Source organism: Bactrocera latifrons, unplaced genomic scaffold (assembly GCF_001853355.1).
Source record: "Bactrocera latifrons isolate USDA-ARS-PBARC rearing strain unplaced genomic scaffold, ASM185335v1 scaffold_149, whole genome shotgun sequence".
Taxonomy (NCBI): Eukaryota; Metazoa; Arthropoda; class Insecta; order Diptera; family Tephritidae; genus Bactrocera; species Bactrocera latifrons.
In genome coordinates, this window is record NW_017534952.1 from 424,171 (window position 1) to 446,093 (window position 21,923).

Consider the following 21,923-nt stretch of genomic DNA (forward strand, 5'->3'; position numbering starts at 1 on the left):
CTATATATTGATTTTAAGGTTATGAATTAACAAATAGGGTGTTAGCGACATTAGACAGACGATATCTGTTTCTCTCACTTTTAGCAATTCCGAAGACATCATCATGTTAAAAAAAAAAACAGAAACCGAAAACCAGTCCCGGCTATTTAGAAGATAGTTCTGCATCGGTTTTGAATTGACTCGATGTAGTGCAGGGTTATGTGCGATAAAGTTCGGTTTGATCCAGAAGAGTGCCCTAACCTAAAAACCAGGAATTTTGTTTCTTACGCAGCCATAACACTCTCTGCATGCGTTTCTCTAACTCGAGCTATCAAAGAAAGCTCTTGTCGGTGGCTAAATGAACGAATTATAATATAAAAGAGTGGCGCTTAAGTATTCCAAATTGCAATACAGTTAGCCGTGTACACGTACATATGTTTGTGTGTGCTGACTAAATACGAATTTGTTCTGGAAGCAGTTCATTTATAATTAATTGTATTTTTACACATCGCCAATTAAAAGTGTCATGAGTTTGGATTGAAAACTTGGTGAACTTACTAGTTTGTGTGCTCATGGTACTATATATGTATATAAATACGTATGTATACACATTCATGTACAAACATACATATGTATATTAAGCGTATATTTACAGTTACGGGCAATAAAATAGAATCAACCATGGTACTAATTTTCTGTTTTATTTAAATTCAACTAATATTGGGTAGTCGAAAAAGTCTTCTAATCTTCTTCAAATAAAACTTCAACTAATTTTTTTTTTTTACAATAATAAATAAATTAACAAATGAGGAGCATTTTAGTCGACCACTTTTTGCCAATATAAAAAATGGTTTAAATTAGTTTATATTTAGAAAAACATTAAAGCAATGACTTTAAATCAAGGCAAATACACACACACGTACATACATTCGCATACACAACAGAAAACACAATATGGCTACGTTTCCGGTTTGCACTGAAAYTCCCTAGTTTCGTGATTATCCAAATAGTGGGTTATTTTGCAGGTTTGTGTCTTTGCTGCGAAATAACATCCTTTTAGAGCCGAAACCAGAGGATGTAAATAATTTATTTCTTATTTATATCGTATTTAAGGCCTCCTTCCCCGTTTCCTATTGCACCCGAATAAAAACTGCAAATTTATACGCAAAAAGATTTTATTTTACAAACCATAAAATAATCATTATGGTGTTCTCTGCTGAGGGTTAATAAAAGTTGTATATCCGAAATTCGTATACCAAGCTCGATAGAACGGAGAACACGAAGTAGTGAACTGGCCACAAGGTGCTCGCCCAGTGAAAGTAAAAGAATCTCTTGTATGCAGTCCCAACACAAACATAAACAACAACAACAAGACCCTAACAATACGAAGCTAAGAATGCCGTTATTTAATGTTTAATATTCTTTTCATTTATTTCAATTAAATTTTACGTCAATTTAATTATAATATATATCCATACAATTATAAATAATATTTACATCTTTCCTCATCACACACAAAACACCTACGTTCTTTGAAATTATCTTTTAAATTTCTCAATTTTTCTTACGCATTGGTTTATTAAATTTTCTTCATTTAAGATTTTAGAACTCCTATTTACTAATACCTCTATACATAGTGTATGTGTGTGTTTGTGTGGATGTTTGTATAATCTTTAAGGTGTTTAATAAATTTTTTATATAATTTACAACTTGTAGTAGATCATATCCACAGAAGTGCATACATTTATTCATGTACATACATACGCATATGTTGTATATATAGTATATCTCTTTGCAGCATTGAAAATCGATTCGAAATTATATAAATTCTATGTATGTCTGTATGGTTTAGGATTTAACGACTTTAAAGACGATGGAACTCAGCGAGCCTTATTTACATATGTCTATATCTTTTTGTATTTTTGTATTTTTGTTTTCATGTATGTATGTATGTATATCTATGTGCTGGTTCATTGACTTCAGATACTTCCAGTTCCAAACCAGAACCAGTTAAGTGGTTGGTTGGTGATTATATTCGTAAGTATTTTTCACTTTTCAAGTATTTTCTATATATGTTTCTAAACTTTTTAACAATTACACTTATAGTCTGAAATTTTGCTATTTTTTCTTCATTTAATGAGTAGGGAATATTTCTCTTTCGCATTGGTCATAACTATTATAATACAATCATTTTTAGATTTATTTTGCTATTACGTTTATTATTCAACTCCCATACATACACATGCCGCCTGCACTACTGCTTAGGAATCCTAGTCTTGTTTATGMGAATGCAATCATCCGACGTTGGTATACATCAGACATTTGTCGAATGCATAATCTATTTTTGTTTTCGGGTTTTTGCAATGGAGTTTGTGCAACTGAATTTTGCCCGCCCTTCCGCTCCTGACGTGACCAGCTGCAAAGGAATGACAGACAGATAACGCAACCTTCTAGATGCAATAAACAAAAGCAAGTCTCAAATCGCTGCGAAACTCTTTAATAAAAACGAAAACGTTCAGAACTTCTTTTGTTTTCAGCTAAGAAAATTACAAGTGGGTGATAAACAAGAAATTGACATTTTGCTATGCGAATGAAGAAGGATTGAGAAATCTAAATAAAATCAGCCATTCCGAAGAAAGCTGTAAAAGAGCACTACGCCGCCGTAAAAGTATAATATTTTCAAAAGTGGATACTGGTGTCTAGTCAAAATCAAAAAATMAACTGTTCATTTAATTTGTTGTAAGAAAAAAATAACAGAAAATTTATTATTGTATTTGCTCTTGTAGTTTCTTTGTTTATAAAATTAAAAAGAGAAACTCTTTTCATGTTACAACTTAAAACGTATGTATGTATTGATAATATTGAAACTTATTTAGTTTGTATTTTTTAAATTATTTATGCAAGTATGTATATAATTTATATATTATATTTGTATATTTATCTTTTTTTTATGCAATAGGGCGAGTGCACAATTTTTTCACTTACGCACTTCCATTCTAATATTCATATATATGTATATGTATATGTATAAATATACATATTCTGCTTTTAATATTATACACTAACTTTATTAACTCGTTTTCGCTTCTCCAGCTCGGTTCATTCATTACTACTAGATATTACAGTATCCTTTTTATTTCATTTAATTCATTTTTTTTTTTTAACTTTTTTGTATTTATTTGACAAACGCAACTTTGGGTGCTTTGCATTTAATGATTTTCATTTGTTCTAACACTATAATAAAAACTAATTTTATCAATAACTGTACATTAATTTAACATACTTATTTATGTGTATTTTATTTAATAGACACTACTACTATTATCTCGTAAATAATTAGTTACATCAACGCTTAATATTACTAATAATTTATATGTATGCATATATGTATATATGTATGTTTGTATATATCATATGTAGATAATTTACACACTATTTTAATATTTTACAACGTTATTCATTACCAAAGATACAATTAATAAAAGTGGGAAAGGGTAGACATGTTATATTATAGAATCCCGACAGGATTATCTTATTGCTAATTTTTTATTATTAGTATTATTATTACTATTATTTTTTAATTTTATATATGTACATTTTTTTCAACTTTTTCCTCGTGATAGATTTCCAATTAGATCAAACAAAAAGTGAAATAAAGCTAAAAGTTGAATAATAAACAAAACGTTTTGTGCAAACAAGCTGACAACAATAATAAAAGGGAAGCAAAACAGACGTCGAATCCGGTTGAAAACACACATTGGTTTGTAGAAACTACTCCAACAGCAAGCACGGGAAAACGCCATTATACAAATATATAAATTTTGTTAAATTCATGCTATTGGAGCAATCTCTATGAATTCTTCACAAGGCACAGAAGATTACCTGTTACGGCAAACAAATAAAATTGTGCGCCTTACAAGAGTTAATTGTGCATCCTAAACGAATGTATTTGTATATTATAAATGGCAGTGATGAAATTAGATAAAGTTAGTGAAATGGGAACTTTTTTCTTATTTTCTTTTCAGTAACAATTTATAAGACAACGAAATGCGGCTAATGAAACGAAAGACCTCACAAGTGAAAATTKTAAATTCATTACTTTGCAATGAGCGTAAAAGCTAAGTAATTCACTGGAACCTTTGGAGGTCTACAAAGGAGCTTTAAGTAAATTTAAGCTGTTGCATAATTGCGCATTTGTATTTCTTAAACGATATTTATATTATGTATGAATGTATGTAAGACTACAAGCAGCTTTCAGTATTAGTTTTAGTTTCCCTTATGTTTTTCTGTTTTTGGTATTTGAACTTACATTGTAACAAGCATCTAAGGGCATTCTCAGAACCTCATAATTGTTAGTAAATTAATCATAAACATAAACACACATTCGCACATAACAAGTTCGTGTATTCCGGATTGAAACTTGCTTAGAAAATACATATTCAAGCGTTTACTAATAGCGATTGGCGTGGAGAAATTTTGCATCTCCATTGAGTCAACGCTTCGACTAAGCAGATCCCAACATATATTTGATGCCTGCTTGAATTCACAAGAGTGCCTTTTCAATCCCCCACTATACRCACTCCTCCTCAAGGGAATTGTACACAATCTTATAAACTCAAGCCCATCAATTCCGCTTTTTAGTTGGGACTGGAATTTTCAAAAATGTCTATGTGCTGTATAGACGTCAGTTTTGTTCCCTTTTTGATTGTTATGCACACATATAAGTAGACAAGGCATATTTTAGTCAGTTCTGTTTTAAGTGATTTAAAAACAAAAACGGGAACATGAAATTTCCATATGCTTTGTCTGCTAATTACTGTTGTTGGAAATAAAGCAAAAACTAAGATGTAAAACTTTTCTTTAGTTTGAGATCAAATATATAAATTACGAATTTCATTGTTGATATCCATAAAATTAGTTTAATGTTTTACTCTCACTAAAATTATTATAATTATTTCATACTTTTTTCAATTCTGGACTACGAAAACACTAAGGAAATTTTTACCCGTAAAACTATTGCGGTGTCAAAAACAAATAAATGTATGATATATAATTAATTAAACAAAAACTAAAGAGGTATTCACAAAGCTTATAACAATTTGCTTAAAAGCATAAAAATAAATTTTCTATACATTTTTAACAAGTTCATATACTTCTTTTGTTTTGTATTATTGGCGTTTTCTGCTTCATTTTTGTGTGTGTTTTTAGTTGAGTGCGTGAATTACGAATACCTCTTTTGGAATATTTGCACGCACTTCCGTAATATTATATATGGGGTTTGCTTGCTTGCTCTCAATATATGGTGTGTCAAGTTGGATGCGTTGATATTGCGCCAGCCTGAGCATTTGTCAGTGTGGCGTTAGTGAGTTTTTCATGTCGTTTCTTATTGTATGTACAAGATTTTAGATACATTTCAACCAATACATACATCTGTTGCATCACGTGCATAATGACCTGGCAATATTTTCACTTTATTCTTCGTATTCATTCGTAAATTTTTGTGAATGTTTTGCTTCTGCTAGAAAACTCTTCCGTGTATGTATTCAGTTTTCGCGAGATTGTATATTTTGTTTTAATTATTTCTTTTGGTCATATTTGAGGAGAGTTTGTGTTTAAAACACAAATGTCTCGAACCTTCTTCGTTGATTCTGTGAAGCAAGGTGCGGCAGTTGAACATGCCACTTGATTTAAGCCTGCCTATGGCTTTCTTGTCTGTGAGTGACCGTTTAGACAGTTGCGATTACTATTAGCAAATGGGCAATCTCTGCAACTCGGTTTTTTAAATCAGGCGCAGCCCGCTCCAAGTTCTCGTTGGCAAAGTCGCATGATGGAAATATATGCACAACATATGCCGCTTGTTCACTGCCCGGTACTGGAATATTCACTATACCCGCAGCCATTTTCTGCTGCAAGTAGGTAATAAAACCGGTTTGCAAGTTTCGCGAATGCTGCAGGACATCGGCGTGATCACGTCCACAAGGTAGGGCCAAAAGCATGCAATGCTCATTTTCGTACTGTAAAATAAGATCATTTGAGAAGTTAAAACATTGTCACTGTTGTTGTTGTTAGATCATTTGAGAAGTTAAAACATTGTCATTGTTGTTGTTGTTATTGCTTTAAGCACGTGTCAGTATGTGGTTAAGGGTTTCGACTTACCTGCATCTTTTTGGCTACACCTTCTAGCTGTGTCTGTTCCAGCCGCATGCGCTGGGCTATGCGCAGTGGTGGAGTGCTGCCGTCGCGATTGCAGGGCAGCGAAGCGCGCGCCACAAGTGGGTTTCCAAATACGAAATGCATTTGTACAGCAGCCTGATCCGTCTTTAGTGCTAAAAGTCCTTGCCACATGACCGGATAGCGTTGCAGCAACGTGAGTAGCGAGTCGGCCGCTGGTGGYTGGGCCACAGGGGGATTGGCGTGAGGCGGTGTCGCTACTTGCATGTTTCTCGCTTGCACTGTTGTTGTCTGCTGTCCAACTGGCAAGTTATCTATATTGGAGTCTAGAGTAAAATATATTGTAATTATGCATTCTCATAAAATATAGTGATTATTTAGTTCTTACTTGTAATGGCTATGCGTTCCTTTTCACGCTGTACTTCCCGTTCGCGTTGCTCCCTTTGTTCTCGTTCATGCTCCAACAATTGAGCGGGGTGTAAATGTGCAACTGCTGTTGCTAGTGGGGGYACATTCACATTGCCACCTCCAACGTTCGGTGTCGACGTTGGCATCTGTGTCGTTGGTGCAGCTACAAATGGGCTCGTTGTTCCGGTGCCGGGTGGAGGTACAGCTACCGGCATTGGGGGACCCACTACACTATGCGCTGCAACTGATCGATGAGCAGGCGGTGGCTCGATGGGCAATTGCCGGCCCGCCTCGTAGAATGAGCGCTCGGTGTAATGTGGGTGTGTCAAACGGGTGTTGTGCACATACACTTGTGCTACTTGTGGCGAATCTGTTAAAGGATTTTATGTATGTGTCAACTCTCGTGCTTAAACATATGATTGGCGAACTTAGGTTAGGCGATATGAACTTACCCGTTGCACGATCTTGGGGACTCTGTAGACCATGTGGCACGGCAACGGTGCGTGGCACGCTACCTGGGCGGCGCAGCTCCAGTGGCGGGCTTCCACCGAGCATTTTTTCATCAAATTCACCACGTATTGATGCGTTCATTGTTTCCTGTTGATTTCTTAAGATGTGCTGGTAGATGATAAACGAGTCACGTGCTGGTACTCCACGTATACCACCCACAGGAAAACTGGATTCGCTCTGTTAAGTGAAARTACAAAGTCATTATTTGCGCTCAAAAGTATACAAATTTAGGCAATTAAATCATGAAATCACAACAGACAGCGTTAAGAAAWACAAAAAGGTAAGTCCATTTTACCGGAGTTATGGGCGAAGCCTGCTGRTGCGCGGGTGGTGGACTTTTTGTTGCACGCGAACCAGAAGAACTTGTACAATAGGTGCCAATGTCRTGCTGCGTCCACCGAAGAAATATGATAAAGAAGGAACCGCGATTACTACYTAACTATCTATATCTACTTAGGTGCATACAGCTCGTATTTACGATCAATATTTAATGAGTTTTCAAAACTTTAACTTAATTAACTAAATTCGTAAAATTAAAAGGCGTGGAACTTACCAAGTTTGACTCAAATGGCGGCATGGTCATGCCAGTCGGCAAAAGTAGCGGCGTAACACGAGTTTGGCTCTGAGGACTTAACGTTGGAATGCTGGTGCGTATGCTGCTAACGCCTACGAAAGGAAATGATGGAAAAGTTAATATGGTATAACTTTGAYTAAAGTAAAGGTCGCAACATAAGGATGACGGACCGCTGGTCTGTGTTGTCTAAAAAAATTACCTGGCACGTTGGCACTATTGTGCGGATGCTGTTGTTGCTGTGGTGTAGTCTGTTTGAGCGTCGATGGCGGTGGGCTTGTCACACTGCTGGCCAATATTTGCACTCCCTGCGCTTGCAGTGTTTGCATAGCGGTGATAGTGGGCTTAGCACCACTAACAGCCGGAATGGCACCAGCTTGCAAGGGCGGTGATGCCGTCAACTGCTGATGGGCTTGCTGCGCTTGTAGATGTGTTGGTGGTTTGGTTTGCAGCAGCATCGTCGGGTGTTGTAGACCYATAATGCCACTTGGTTGAATAACAAGCGGAGATGTTTGTTGCTGTTGTTGTTGAGACTGTATTTTATTGCGACCTTGATGGTGCACTGCCGTCACGCCGTGTGGTAACTGGACGTGAGGACTTTGCTGTTGTTGTTGTTGTTGCTGCTGTTGAGTGACCATTGATATACTAACAGGTGGTTGAAGCACAGTTTGTTGTTGCTGTTGCTGYTGTTGTTGTTGCTGTTGTTGTTGTTGATGATGTTGTTTAATAAGCTGGTGCTGTTGCTGTGGTGTTAGCACAGTTATCTGAGGTTGTTGGTGTTGATGCTGCTGTTGCTGTTGCGACTGTGGTTGTTGAGGTAAGGACGTTGCATACGTTCCTGCATGCTGTGGTGTTTTACCTCCTTGCATTGCCTGTTGTTGCTGGTGCTGTACTCCTGACGGAACTTCCCCAACTTGAGGACCAACCGGGTCCTTCAAGCTGACAACATGGACTGTTTGTTGGGACGGCAACTGACCTGCATTGGTCGGTTGGCCTTGCTTGATTACGAGCGTCTGCTGAGCCGGTTGTTGGGAGGACTGTTGTTGATGCTGTTGTGATTGTTGTTGCTGATGATGCAACTGTGGTGAATTTATATTCGTTGCCACTTGCGGAGAGTTCGGCGGTGGAATATTTACGAGCAACTGTTGCGGAGGCGGAAGTGAATGCTGCTGCTGCTGCTGCACCGCATGACGGGTCGTTATTACGTTAGATCCGATCGAGTGATTCGAATTGGTTACCAAAATATGTTTCGCCTGCTGTTGATGTATTGTAGGTGGCGTTGGTTGCTGTGCCTGCGACACAATATGGTGTGACTGTGCCAATTGTTGCTGCTGATGTTGTTGCTGGTGCTGGTGCTGCTGCAATGTTTTCTGGCTGTTAAGCACATGAGCTTTTAGCGTGGGCGGGCGAACATTTGATGGCTGGGCGTGCATAACCACCGGACTCTGCTGCACAACAATTGACTGTTTGCTGTTAGCCGAAATCGTAGGTTTTACAGTCGTTTGGGGTTGCACAATTTGTTGTTTTATGATAACGGGTGTTGTTGTTGTCTTTACGACCACACTCACAGCAGATTTGTTCAAAAGGGATATGGGAGTAGTCAACACTTTGGTAGAACCTTCCACWGACAACGACTTTGTGGAAGCAATGTGAGGAGCTGTATTGGAAGCAGAAACCGTAACGGTTTGCGCAACCATTTGCGATGTTTGCAAATTGTTGGTACTGGTGGCTGCTTTAGTCAGCAACGCAGCTGTACCRCGAACGTCACTTGATTGCGTAGTGTTCTCTGCTGTAGCCGCCGCAATAGCYGCCTGTACTATTTTCTTCGTGTCCAAAGGCGTTTTATGCATAGTGGCCAAWGTTGCTGCTGCTGCTGCTACTGCTGTTGTCCCTGGTAGGTTGCCATCCTTGCCATGCTGCAAATTGCCGCCGATTAGTCCCGTTACTGGGTCGACAAGTGCTTTACTTACCATATCGGCGGTTCCACCACTTCTTTTCTGTGTCGTTGGAGCTGATGAGTGACTTGCAGGTATGTCAATGCTGGACAATGACGTGGTAGATGGATTATTACTTTTCGAAACACTATTGGCGGCAACGAAYGACTCTATCTCCGCTGCGGCAAGCGCTTTCTTTTTCGGATGCTGCGGCATAACGTGATGTAGTTGTTGCGGCATTGGCAGAGACTGCTTTTCTCCATGCGTTATGCTCTGTGCAGGAATATGCGTGGATGCAACTGTTTTTGAGAGTACTGGTATAGATTGTTGTGATATCGACGCTGTTGTTACTGTTGCTGCTGCAGATACTAGCGATACTTGTAATGCCACGGAACTGGGTGTACTTGTTGCACTATTCGTACTGACAGGCAACACTACTTCTTCCTCCTGCTTCGATGGTGCTGCGATTATCCTTTTATGTTGYTCATCTGTATCACTCGAAGATAGATCATTCAAGGCGTTGGTGTGTTCTGTGCTCTCTTTCCGATCCTTTGAACGTCGTGGACGCACCATTGCTGGCGATGAAGGTGGGGTTTCCATACCTGCATCCTTTTTCGAAGCGACATGAGTTGCGTTACGTCCAGAGCGTCTGGGCGGAGTTTGTGCGCCTTTCTGCAACAACCCCGCGGTTATGGTATTTCGCACTACATCCTCAATGACGTCGTCGATGGTACAGCGGTCTTTCTCTTGCAATCGCCGCGATTTTCTRGTGTTCGCCGCTGTGGTGCTGCCTGAATCCATTGAATTTGCGGATGATGAAGGTATTGGATGTTGTGGCTGCGGATGTCCCATTTTCTGTGATGTTGGTACTGATCCAGACGTTGCCATTGTCCCGGTCGTAGTTGCGGATATAGAAGGAGTTTGGATTACTTCCATAGTGGGCATATCTGGTAACTGAGTTAGTTGCGCGGTTGAAGRTGGCGTAGCTACGGTTGCAGATATTTGGCTTTTACATTTGCTGCTCTCCCTCGGCTCAGACTGAACTGTTGGCGTCACTTTAATGGTTGCTTGTTGCTGTTGAAGCGGTGTMGAAATCATTGTTGTGGCAGACACATCATCCGCAACAGTCAAGTTGGGTTTCTCGCTGGCTTTTACAATTGGAGCACTTTGGCCCGGTTTGATAGTCAAAATCAAACGCGGTCTAACATCACTTCCGCTTGGACTACCCACCGAATGCGCGTTATCTTGTGAAACTTTCGATTCTTCACCAGAATCATCATGGAATTCGTAAACATCCGAGTCACCAGCCACAGCTGAAGGGGTTCTTGTCGGTGGCGTAGCGTTTCGTTGCTGTGGAGCCGCCTTCTTACCAGTGCTAGCCGTGTCGAATGTTTCGCCAGCCAAATTCATCTGGGGAGGTTGTTGCTGTTGCTGTTGCTGCAGCAAAAAGTTACGTGGTGGACGTCCTTTCCGTCCACGCATTACCGGCGTTGCTGTTGTTGGTTTACGTAAYCGCGTCTGTACTCCAGATATCTCATTGGAGGTAGCCACCAACTGAGACGGTAAAACTGGAGTTACAGCGCCACCGGCATGCTTCTTTCCACCCCGTGGCTGACGACCGCGTTTTGCAGTACCTCCACGAGTGCTTACACCTAGTCGACCCAAACCGATAGGTCCTTCAGTCATTACAGTTGCCTGCTTCGTTTCGGTTTCATCTTCAGTTTCGTGATCTGTGCCAGAGGTTGCTGAAAGGTTAGTTACCAAATCTGAAGAAATTATATTCGTATATTCCGTCGAAACATTATTAATTCCACTTTGACCCATTGATGGATTACCAGTTTTGGTAACTTCGTCAGCAACCGACGTTGAACGTAAACTGCTGTTTACCTCAGTTATATTCGTCGATTGTTGGTTTTTAATCGGCATGGAAGCGGATGGCTTGTCGGGCTTCGCATCGACTTCCGTGTGCTGGRGAATGGTGGGCAAGCTGTGTATATTTTTATTTTCGGGCACATCAACTTTCTTTATAACCGAATCTAGTGCTTTTACAGTACCAATAGAGATTGTAGCTTCGTCGGCGTTAAGCGCGGGCATCGAACGATCTCGTTTCTGCTGAGTAACTGTGTTGAATGTAGCCTTCTCAACACCTACGTTGCCTTCAACACTGCAGATTACAGACACATTTTCTGCCACCTTTTCCGCTGGCTTCTCATGAGCTACCGCCGGCAAAGGTTTCTGCGCTTGCTTATTCATATCAGTTGTATGAATTTGTTTTGTTGTCGTTGTAGATGCCGACGGTGATATTGGTGTTGGGGCTGATACTGGTGGTTTAATATCAACAACATATGGCATCTTTTGTGCATTTGACTGAAGCACCGACGTATTTGCTGTAGTTACTGYCTGYTTGGCTGTTTCTAGAGAAGACGGAGATGATGGTGGAGCCGACTGCTGTAGATTGCTGGAGCTCTGAGGAATTGGGGGCTGCATTTGAGAAATATACTGCATTCCGGCAACGCTCATTGAATTTAGTGTTTGCTGTTGCACGGGCACAGATGTTGTCAGTTGCTCCTGTTTTTGTGCGCTTTGCACAGTGCATGGTACAACATTTTGTGATAAATTGCTCACAGATGTTGGGCTAGAAATGGCTGGCTGTTGTGAACGTAATATTACCAAATTTTGATGCGTGGGAGTTGGTGTGGTATTTGAAGGGCTTACCGCTTGGCGATTCAGTGGAATTTGTTGATGCTGCTGATATTGTTGTTGTGTTTGATTTTGTTGTATATTTTGGTGATTTGGAGGCAAAACTCGCTGCCGCGGTTGCTGTTGTTGTTGCTGCACCGTTAACTGTGTTGGAATGTGCTTATTTTGTTGTTGTTGCTGTTGATGCTGCAATTTTTGCATTTGTATTAATTGCTGTTGGTGTTGCTGTTGTTGTTGTTGCTGCTGCTGCTGCTGCTGCAATATTTGTTGTTGCATTTGCTGGTGGTGTTGTTGTCGTTGTTGCTGCTGCTGCTGCTGTATCTGCTGTCTTTGTTGTTGCAATAAGTGTTGCTGTTGCGCATACTTTGGTGAGGGCTGCGACTGTGATTGTGGTTGCGATTGTGGCTGCGGTTGCTGCTGATAATTCGGTGCTTTCGACATTGACTGAATTATTTGCGGTGAATTCCGCTGTTGCTGTGCCTGTTGTGATTGTATGGTCTGTTGTTGTTGCTGTTGTTGAACTGCAGTTGTCGGCTGATGAGCTGACATATAAGCAGCCTTGGCGCTAGCCTGCCCAGACTGTAGTGGCGGCGAGATCAACGACTGTTGTGCCTGCTGGGGCTTCACACTTACCACTTTGCTAATGATRGTGGGATGAGCGGGCAATTGTGGTACTTTCTGCACAGTCACAGTCTGTGGGTGCATACCTGCAGATTCAATAGCTAGCTTGGTCGTTAATTGCGAAGACTGATTACGAGCGTTTGTCACATTCACGCTAATTGGAGTTGGCGACGGACTGAGATTCTTGTTACTTCCCACTCCACAACTACCATCTATACTCTGAATTTGGTGTGGCGAATGTACGGTATTGATGTTATTGGTATTGCTGCCAACACCCGTAGTCGATTGTTGAGCAGAAATAACAGGACTCCCAGACACATTGRGAGATTGTGAACTTGCGTTGGGCGAATACTGCAGCACATGCGACTGTAGTTGCTGTTGTTGTTGATGTAATGAAGATGAACGTTGCCCGCTAACGTGCAACAACAATGGCTGTTGTTGRACTTTTGCTGTTGGCACTGGTGATGCAATTGTTGCAGAAGTGGGGCTCAGTTGTCGTGTTGGTGTACTACCTCTAGACGGGTTATGTTTCTGCGGACTGAGTGGAGATGGCGAACGTACGTTGATCGTGTAAGTAGGCATCGGATGACCTACCATTTGCTTTGATTGCTGTTTCTGTTGAGCTTTAGGTGAGAGAAGAACTTGATGTTCACCCGGCGTTGACGTTGTACCACTACTACCACCATTCCTGGGGGAAATTAATAGATGTGGTACGGCGAAATGAGCTGGGGGTTCCGGAATGCTTATGGTGGGCGGTGTKATAAGCGCATTCGGCAATGTAGTAACAACAAACGGTCTCTTCTCTTGTTGCATAGATATAGTTGGAGAGCATATCGAACTAATATTAGTGGTTGCTGATGATTGTACTGTCGTGGTAAAAGTCGTTGTTGCGGAAGAAATAGAGCTTGAGCCTGCCTTGTTTTCCGCAAATGGGGTCGCCACAACCGCTCTTGACCTATCTTGCACCGCATCGACAACCGTAGATGTGGATGGTTGTAGACTGATCATAGATGGCAGTACAGATTTCACAGGCTGTACAGCCGGTTGGACCAAGTTACTTATAGTTGGAGGTTCTAGTTTGATTGTTGAAGCCAAGTTCCCTTTGACAGTTTTTTCGCCAGGTTGAGAACTTGTTTCCACTTTTGTAATGACTGAGCAGGGTTCATTCTGGTCTTCTTGGGCATCTGTACGGAATGGACTTGTTTTTTCTGAAGAATTAAATAAAACAATTTCATAGATCAGTTTTGGTTTCATTAAAGGATGTTCATGCCACTTACTTTCTTTATCGGCTAACTCGTCTGATATATCACCGGATGTTGCGGACTCATCAATTTTCAAACTTGCTCCGCTACTATCAGCTTCATCAGCGTTCTCCTCCGTATCAGTATCGATTTGAAGACCACGCTCGGATTGCGGTGTATCAACTTTGACATCSATCTCTTCGGTACTAAGACTTTGTACGGCCTTGTTCACTTCCTCGGCATCTTCTTCTGGTTGCAAAGGTTCAATAGTGGTCTCAATAGCCTTTGCAGCAATAGCGGCTTCTTCATCTGGCTCAGAAGCGTCCACATTGCCACTATCAACCACAGCCAAATCATCCTCAAGTGGGTCATCTTGGAACGAATAATCAATATTAGAGGAATTGCCAAAGCTTTCACCCAATAATGCAGACACAGCACTTTCGGTCTCTTCCTGAGAGATCGTTACTCTTGACTTTGAGTCTTCTGTTTTGTCCATATGTTTTGGGGCAAGGTCAGGAGGGGACTCTACTGGAATTTTCGGTTCATCGGCATTTGAATCTAATATCGAGGAATTAAATTCGACAGATATAGATTTTACAGCCGACTCACTTATCTGCTCATCCAAATTACCATCAAAACCAGGTATAAATATTTCTGGTTTCTTTTTTGTTGTAGTTGGTGTACTTATGGTAGAGGTGGGACAGTTTGATTCGATAGATGCAGTCGCCAAACTAGTCATATCAGGCGCATTAGTTGTAGTTGGTGTGGACGAAGCGGCAGCTGTCGCCGACGTCAGCGAACTTACTGGAGAAGTAGTTGGATCATAAGCGCTAGATAGAGACTTATCATTCACAAATGGAGTAGGGTTTGTGGTAGGCGTATTAGGTATCGGACTTATCAGCTTCTTTTCGCGCATAGGTGATAGGGTCAGCATGTCATTGGTAGATTGTGTTGATTGTATAATCGATGACACACCTAAATCAATGTCATCATCAGTTAAACAAGGTAAACTGGGTGACGGTTTACAGATTGGCGAWTGTGTGAGAGCTGATGAATTTTCTCCACTCTCATCTTTATCCATTTGAGTCTCTAAATTCTGCATTTGCTTTGCATTTGCTGCCAATATATCAATGGAAAGTTTTGATGGTGGTGACATAACGGAATGTTGTGATTGCAACGGAGCTGTTTGCGGTGGCAGTTGCTGCTGCGGTTCTTGTGGTGGTGGATGATGTTGGTTAGAAYTCGCTGAAGCACTAGACTCGCGTCGTTGATGATGATGCCTTTCTTCTTTTGACCGTTTCTTCTTTTTCTTCTTCTCCTTATTTTTCATATGTACTAGTGTTGTAGCAGATGTGCTTGTGGCGACTCCCAATGGTTGSGGGTGGATTGGAGCATTAGTTTCATGGACATCTGATTTGTCTCTACGCGGGATATTCGAGTCGAGAGAATTTTCATCACCATCAGAAAAGCGAAATACATCAGTCATATCACTGCGGTAAGTTGTGGCGGTAGAGGGTGTGGCATCTTCAGTTGGCTTGTTGTCGGAATCTTCCATCAGTTGTGCTTCTAGAGCACGACCAGCCTCGTCAAGATCAACACTGTTCTCGTCATCAATGTGATGCTGTTTTCGCGATTGCAACGCTGAGAGAGCATGTTGTTCACGCGATTTCTCACGCTCTTTCCGTCGTCTTTCGCGTTTTTCTTTCCTGTGGCGTTCTCGATCGGTATGTTCCCCACTGTCTCCAATCGACGCAGGTGCCTTCTGCTTATTCTCTTCATTCTCTTCAACTGTGTGTGATTTTGGTGTAAGTGGATCCTGCTTGTAGGGGTTCAGTGCTGCTGAAACTACCGGTCCGGTTATGTTGCTCGCCGATGTCAAAAGTCCACCATAATTTGTATCAACCGAAAAGTTSGATGATAATTCTTTACCCTCAGCATCGGTAAACTGGGACTCTTCATCCGATATTGGGCCAAAAATATCTTCCATCTTTTCACCACGCTTGGATGTTGTGGTTGGAAGATTGGCTGCCTGTGTCATCGGTTGTGTGTGTGATGCAACAAGTGGAGTTGTTGGTACTGATTGTGTAATAGCCACCGGTACTGTCAAGATAGACGCCGCTAAATTTGTTTTCACTGTACTGCCATCAGTACATATCATTCTCGTGGTATCGAGGCTCTTCGACTTTTTCGACTTCTTCAACCGATGGCGCTCTTCTTTGGACAACTTATCTGAATCAATGCTGCCCCCTCCATCACTCATATTACGCATTTTTTCCCGCTTTTTCTCCTTACGTTCCTTGTGACGTTTCTTTTCACATACGGACAATTCATTTGCGCCATTGTTTGCATGGGTAATTGTTGTGGACAGCGATGAACATTCACGTTTCAATTCATCAAAGGGATCATATGACGGGGACAGTAAAGGTTTTACCTTACTTTCTGGGGTGCTCATAAAATTCATCATCTGAAAAGAGCCCGGTGTAAGGGTAACCAAAACATTTTTCGCCTCCACAATACTGTGTGTTGTTGGAGCATTTGGCATCGGAAGATTATTCTTCTGACGTTTCTTGCTTTTTTTGTGCTTTTTACGGGTTTCGGGTGAACATTGTTGCTGAACATTCAAGGACGATTTAGTTGATAAATGCTCCAAGGTCAGTTCATAATCAGGATGCTCAATCACTGAATTACCCGTAAAATGTTTATACTCCTTTTTAATTTCAATAGGCGCCGAGTTCGCTTCGTCTTCGGTTTTAATATAAGGTTCTTTTGGTTTAACATCATCTGATTCTGCTGTCATTTCTGWTGACAGGATTTCTGATTTTATCTGCATTTTGAATTTATTATCACAGTCTTCCTCGTCAGTCAACTCCTGTTTGATTTTTATCTCTACAGCTGGTTGTGACTGAGATTCGGAGTCGGATGCTATGCGTGTTGAATGTGAATTTCTTTTGCTGGAGCTTCGTTTGCTTGGCGATGATGGCATTGACTTTCGCGCGTTTGCGTGTWTTTCGTCGCCGGAACTGTCATCACCATCATCATCGCACAGTCGCATTAATTTATGATGTATCTTGTTACGTCGTGCTTCTGCTTCGGCAGTTGTTGTGGAGTCCGAGTCAGAGAACATGCGATGAGGATGTGAAGATGCTTGCGAGCTTCGACGRCGAGTTGCCATATTTGTAGCATCGTCGTCATCGGAGGAAGATGTAAGATTGTTTTGGTTGCGTGATTTGTAAGAACTGCTTCCGCCACTGCGTTGATTGCGATCCTCAAAATCAGAATCGGAATCACCTTCATAACTAGTTGAACGTTTCTTTTCCTCTCGTTTAGCACGTGACTGTTTCAATTGCGTAAATTTCGCTTTGATCTTTTTCTCTTCCTCGTGTTTTTGCATGTTCTTACAGGAACGAGCTTTTACCTTATCATACATTGAAACATAGGGTCCCTCATCAGGTATATCGAAAATGGAGTGTTTCTTCCCACCATCTGTTGGATCGTCTGAATCGTCGGAATCGTCCGAACTCATGATAACTCTCCGTGAGGGAGTTGCTTTCACGTTATTACCCTGTCGATGGTGTGCAGAATGTGACTGTGTCAAGGTAAGACCCTCATCTGAACAACGAGAAGATTTTCGTTCCGAACTTCTTCGGCTCTCCTGTTTACATTTCTGTATTGGTATTGTCAATTCGCCGCTGTGCGAACCCGCAACCGATGTRCGTCGACTTGGGTTGTGAGTAAGTTCCTCATCAGTCAAGTGGTTGCTGGTTGCCGACACTAAAGATTCTGTAGTTGATGGACGCTTTCTCTCACGATGATCACGTTTGTTTTTATGGCGCACGTGATGACCACTGTGATCGCGTTGCTTGTGTTGGCTACCGCTTGCTACGCACCTCGACTGTTGAAGAGACGTTCCCTCATCCCCACTCGAATTAAGTGAATTCCTGCTTAGGTAATGAACTGTTGGTGTTGGACTCTCAAGCTCTTGATCCGAAATGTTTTCATGGTGATTTACTTTATCTGTTGACGGAACTATCACTGTCGGCATGACCGTCGCCGATGTTGACGCTGTGGATGCAGTAATATTATTGTCTTCGCATTCACCCTTACTAATGTCTTGAGGGTTGGCTTGATGTTGTTGTAGCTGATACCTATGATGTTTGCTACTTCTATGTTTATTCGAATGTTCTTTAATCTTCAATTTTTCACCGGAAGCCACAACTGAATCCGATGTCCCAATATTACCCGTTGTAGACTGGCTTGATGTACGTTGATGTTGATGCTTATTGCTTGAGTGCTTGCTCGTGTGTTCAGAGCCAGGAGTGGTTTCTTTCTGATGCTGTCGCTCAGTTGACTTTGTGTTTTGAGTCTCAATCCGTAAACGTTTGACTGGATCCTCACTTACGGAAGGGTGACTACTTATATTGCCGTGATTGCTATCTTGTGAGCTAAGACGACGTTTTGGTAGGCGTATTGGAGAGTTATGTGATGATTTTCTTCCACGATGTTTACTAGAAGTTTCGACGGTTGCTGGACTCTTTGGTTCATCAATTGAATTTTCTTTGTTATTGTGAAAATCGGCATCATTAATCTGTCGTACTAAATCGCTTTCAGATTGATTTTTATTAAGCGTATGTGTTCGGTTCTCATCTACCTTATCAACCTTATCTGTCGATTCTGACTTTCTTCGCAAAGTTTCTCTATGAATGTCTCGATCTTCACGCTCAACATCGTTATGATCGGCATCTTCTCTTCCTCGTTCGTGACTTTCGGATAGCTCATCATTCGCTTTATATTCACTTTGACGATCTTCCCTTTCCTTACGCTCATTTGYCAATCTTTCCTCACGCTCTTTTCGCTCACGTGCTTCGCGCTCAAGTTGTTCGCGTTCACGTTGCTTTTGCTCCCGCTCTCGAAGTAATGCACGCTCTTGTTCTCGTTCTTCAACCTCTCGACGTTGTCGATCCTCAGCCTCTTTGAGTTCCCGTTCCTCGCATTCTTTTCTTTCTCGAGCTTCATGTTCTTCCTTTTGTTTGCGGACTTCCCGTTCACGCCTCTCACGTTCCTGACGCTCTCTTTCCTTATCACGAGCTCTCTCACGATCTTTGTGTGACTTCTCTTTTTCTCTGTCCTTTTCAGGCTCCCTATCATCGCATTCTAACCTTTGACCTTTTTCAGCAATATTACTGTCGTTTGCTTCATTTTCACTTGAATCTCCTTCAACTCGTGATGTAGATATCGAGACTCCTGAATGTTGAGAGTTTGTTGAGTTTTTCCGCCTTTCCGATACGCGATCACTTCGCCCTGAACGTTTCTCATTTTCATTGCGATGATTGTGCTTGTGAGATGTGCGCTCGTTCTTTTTCGAAATCGCTGTCAGATTATTCGATAGTTGCTTCGGAGCTTTGGACATTTCCTCATTGGTTTTAGTACCAGCTGTTGATGAGGTGCTCCGGCTTATAACATGAGACGCCACTTCGTTATTAGCCGTATGCGTATTCAAGGACTTAATTGTGCCAGCATTTGTACTACCAGGAACTGAAACTGATTTGGTCAAAATCCGGCTATCGCTTTTCCCAACATTATCATTATTAGGTGCTGCCCATGGTACACTCAAACTTTTAGTAATCGAATTTGTCTTCACTCTCGTGTTACTCACATCCAAATTGCTTGTATCAGATGTCGCTATTTGGGATGGTCTCGGTTGTGGCGGGTCTGAAGGAGCGGGGCCTGTTGGTGGAGCCGGCTGGGCAGCGGGCAGAGGAGCAGCCGTACTCGGTAAAGGTGGATGACTCGGAAATGGATATTGTAACCCCTTCATTGCTGCTGCCAAACTGCTAGCAGAAGCAACTGTAGAAATGCTGCTGGCACTTGTTGTGCTTAAAATAGTACTAATGCAGCTTGTCGCAGTCGTTGTTCCGACTTTGATCGGGCACGAAGATATGGTTGTCGTCATACTACTGCTCACCGATGGGGATGGAGATGGGCTGTTATATGGGGATATCGACGCCTGTGGCGAATTCATAGGCGAAAGACTGCTTAATCGCTGCAACAAGACACCTGATGATTTGTTTAACRCTGTATTTCCACTRTTTGTAGAGCTGCACCCAACCACGGGCGTCTTCGTGGCTGCCAAATTAGGCAGGCCCGGCGAGGTGCAAACTCCAATTATGTGTTTCGCCAGTTGTGAGGCGTCTGAAGACGGCTCGTACCACTGATTCTTCTTCAATCGTTGCAAATCATCATCGAATATTGATTTCTTTGCTAACACTGATTTAACAATCTCCGAAGGCTTGAGATCACAGACGTCGATATCAGGAAACTTATATCGCGATGAAGTACTGCCCCCACTATGATGTTCGCCACTGCGATGTGCATGCCGAAATGCAGTTGGGCCACCTTGACTGACAAAGTCATGACGTTTCACTACATTCGGAGCAGCATTAGGACCATTACCACCGCTATTACCACTATTTCCTCCGCCACCAGACCACCGTTCATACATCTCATCCAGCGTTCTTATGCGCTCCTCCAAAGAAGGGCTACCACTTAATTGCCCTGGGGCATCGGAATCACTGGAATTCGAGCTGAGCGATCGTGGTCGCAATGGACTGACCATCGATGCTCCAACTACATCAGTTGATGTTTGATTATAGTGCGTATGCGCGGGATGACTATGACCATGGCTATGCTGCGGATGATGATGATGTTGATGTTGATGCGGACGCCAGTGTGATGAATATCGATTAGATGGACTATGTAAGGGATATCCCGGCACAGTAGAGGAACCTGATGACGCTGTTGAAGTCGTCGTTGTTGGCAGAGCACTATGACTAGAATGACTACTACTGTTTACATTTGTRTTGGACAAAATGTGCGTGCTGATATTGTTGCTGCACCCTACCATAGATGAAGAGGAAACCAATCCACCACTACTGTGATGGTAGCCACCAACATTGATACCGGTGTGGCTTGTAGCGTTTGAAATTGTTTGTCCTGCCAGACTATTGCGATGCTGATGAAAARACTGTATACCGAATTTCGGAAGTGGCAATATCATTGGCTCATGCCGACATTCACGGGGCGGACGCCGTGGATCGCTAGGCAATACTTCGGGGCGTTCATCACAAAGTGGAGTGCCTGGACGTGAGCCTTCCGCACTCTCTCCTCCACTGGGATCGTGGGAGTGATGGGAATGTAAAGGATGGCCACGACTTCGTGTACCGTGCTGCTGATAGTCATCACTTACTGTCCCACCGCCACTACCACCACCATTTCCACAGCCAATGCTATTGGATAGGACACCACTCASCAGATTTGAGGCAGATGAACTAAGCGTACTACTATTTCCATTACTATTACTACCAGTGACTCGTCGCCGTTTACAAGCAATAGCGGTGGGAAGTGATGTTTGATGGTGGTGATCACTTCCAGAGCCAGTACTACTCACGCTTCCATGTCGCGTAGAAACGGATCCTATGCCAACAGCTCCCAGTGTTGCCGTTATATCAATGGACGGTCGGCGAACCAGTTGCTGCTGATATGGCTGCATTGATTGTGAATGTGTGTGATACTGATGTTGATRTTGATGGTACTTCAGACTGGTCTGATTATTAGAATCTGAAAGGCGGCGCACTTCACTCTTTCGTTGACCGGCGGCTGCCGTGATATCATATTCAGTGGCATCACAGTTGGAACTTACGTTACTTTTATGTTGAGCACCAGCGGTATTTCCTGTCTCCGACGTATGMGAATGAGACTGCAATGAATAAATATTCACAATTAAGCACATGG

At 42.0% G+C, this 21,923-nt stretch overlaps 1 protein-coding gene across 9 annotated transcripts in view; it reads right to left on the reverse strand.

Annotated features, from left to right (window-relative positions):
* Positions 1–3,109: 3,109 nt before the first annotated feature.
* The window catches only part of LOC108965804 (protein split ends), a 58,291-nt gene continuing 39,477 nt past the window's right edge, over positions 3,110–21,923 (reverse strand). For 6 of the 9 annotated variants that reach the window (XM_018928432.1, XM_018928440.1, XM_018928441.1 and 3 more), the window contains 8 exons: positions 14,172–21,888; positions 7,842–14,102; positions 7,622–7,734; positions 7,364–7,456; positions 7,011–7,245; positions 6,539–6,928; positions 6,136–6,476; positions 5,706–5,993 (listed from right to left, as the gene is read on the reverse strand). In XM_018928432.1, coding sequence (XP_018783977.1) covers positions 5,706–5,993; positions 6,136–6,476; positions 6,539–6,928; positions 7,011–7,245; positions 7,364–7,456; positions 7,622–7,734; positions 7,842–14,102; positions 14,172–21,888 — 15,438 coding nt within the window. Of the gene's footprint in view, positions 5,994–6,135; positions 6,477–6,538; positions 6,929–7,010; positions 7,246–7,363; positions 7,457–7,621; positions 7,735–7,841; positions 14,103–14,171; positions 21,889–21,923 lie in introns of all 9 variants that reach the window. The other 3 variants (XM_018928437.1, XM_018928436.1, XM_018928439.1) reach the window with 3 other exon arrangements.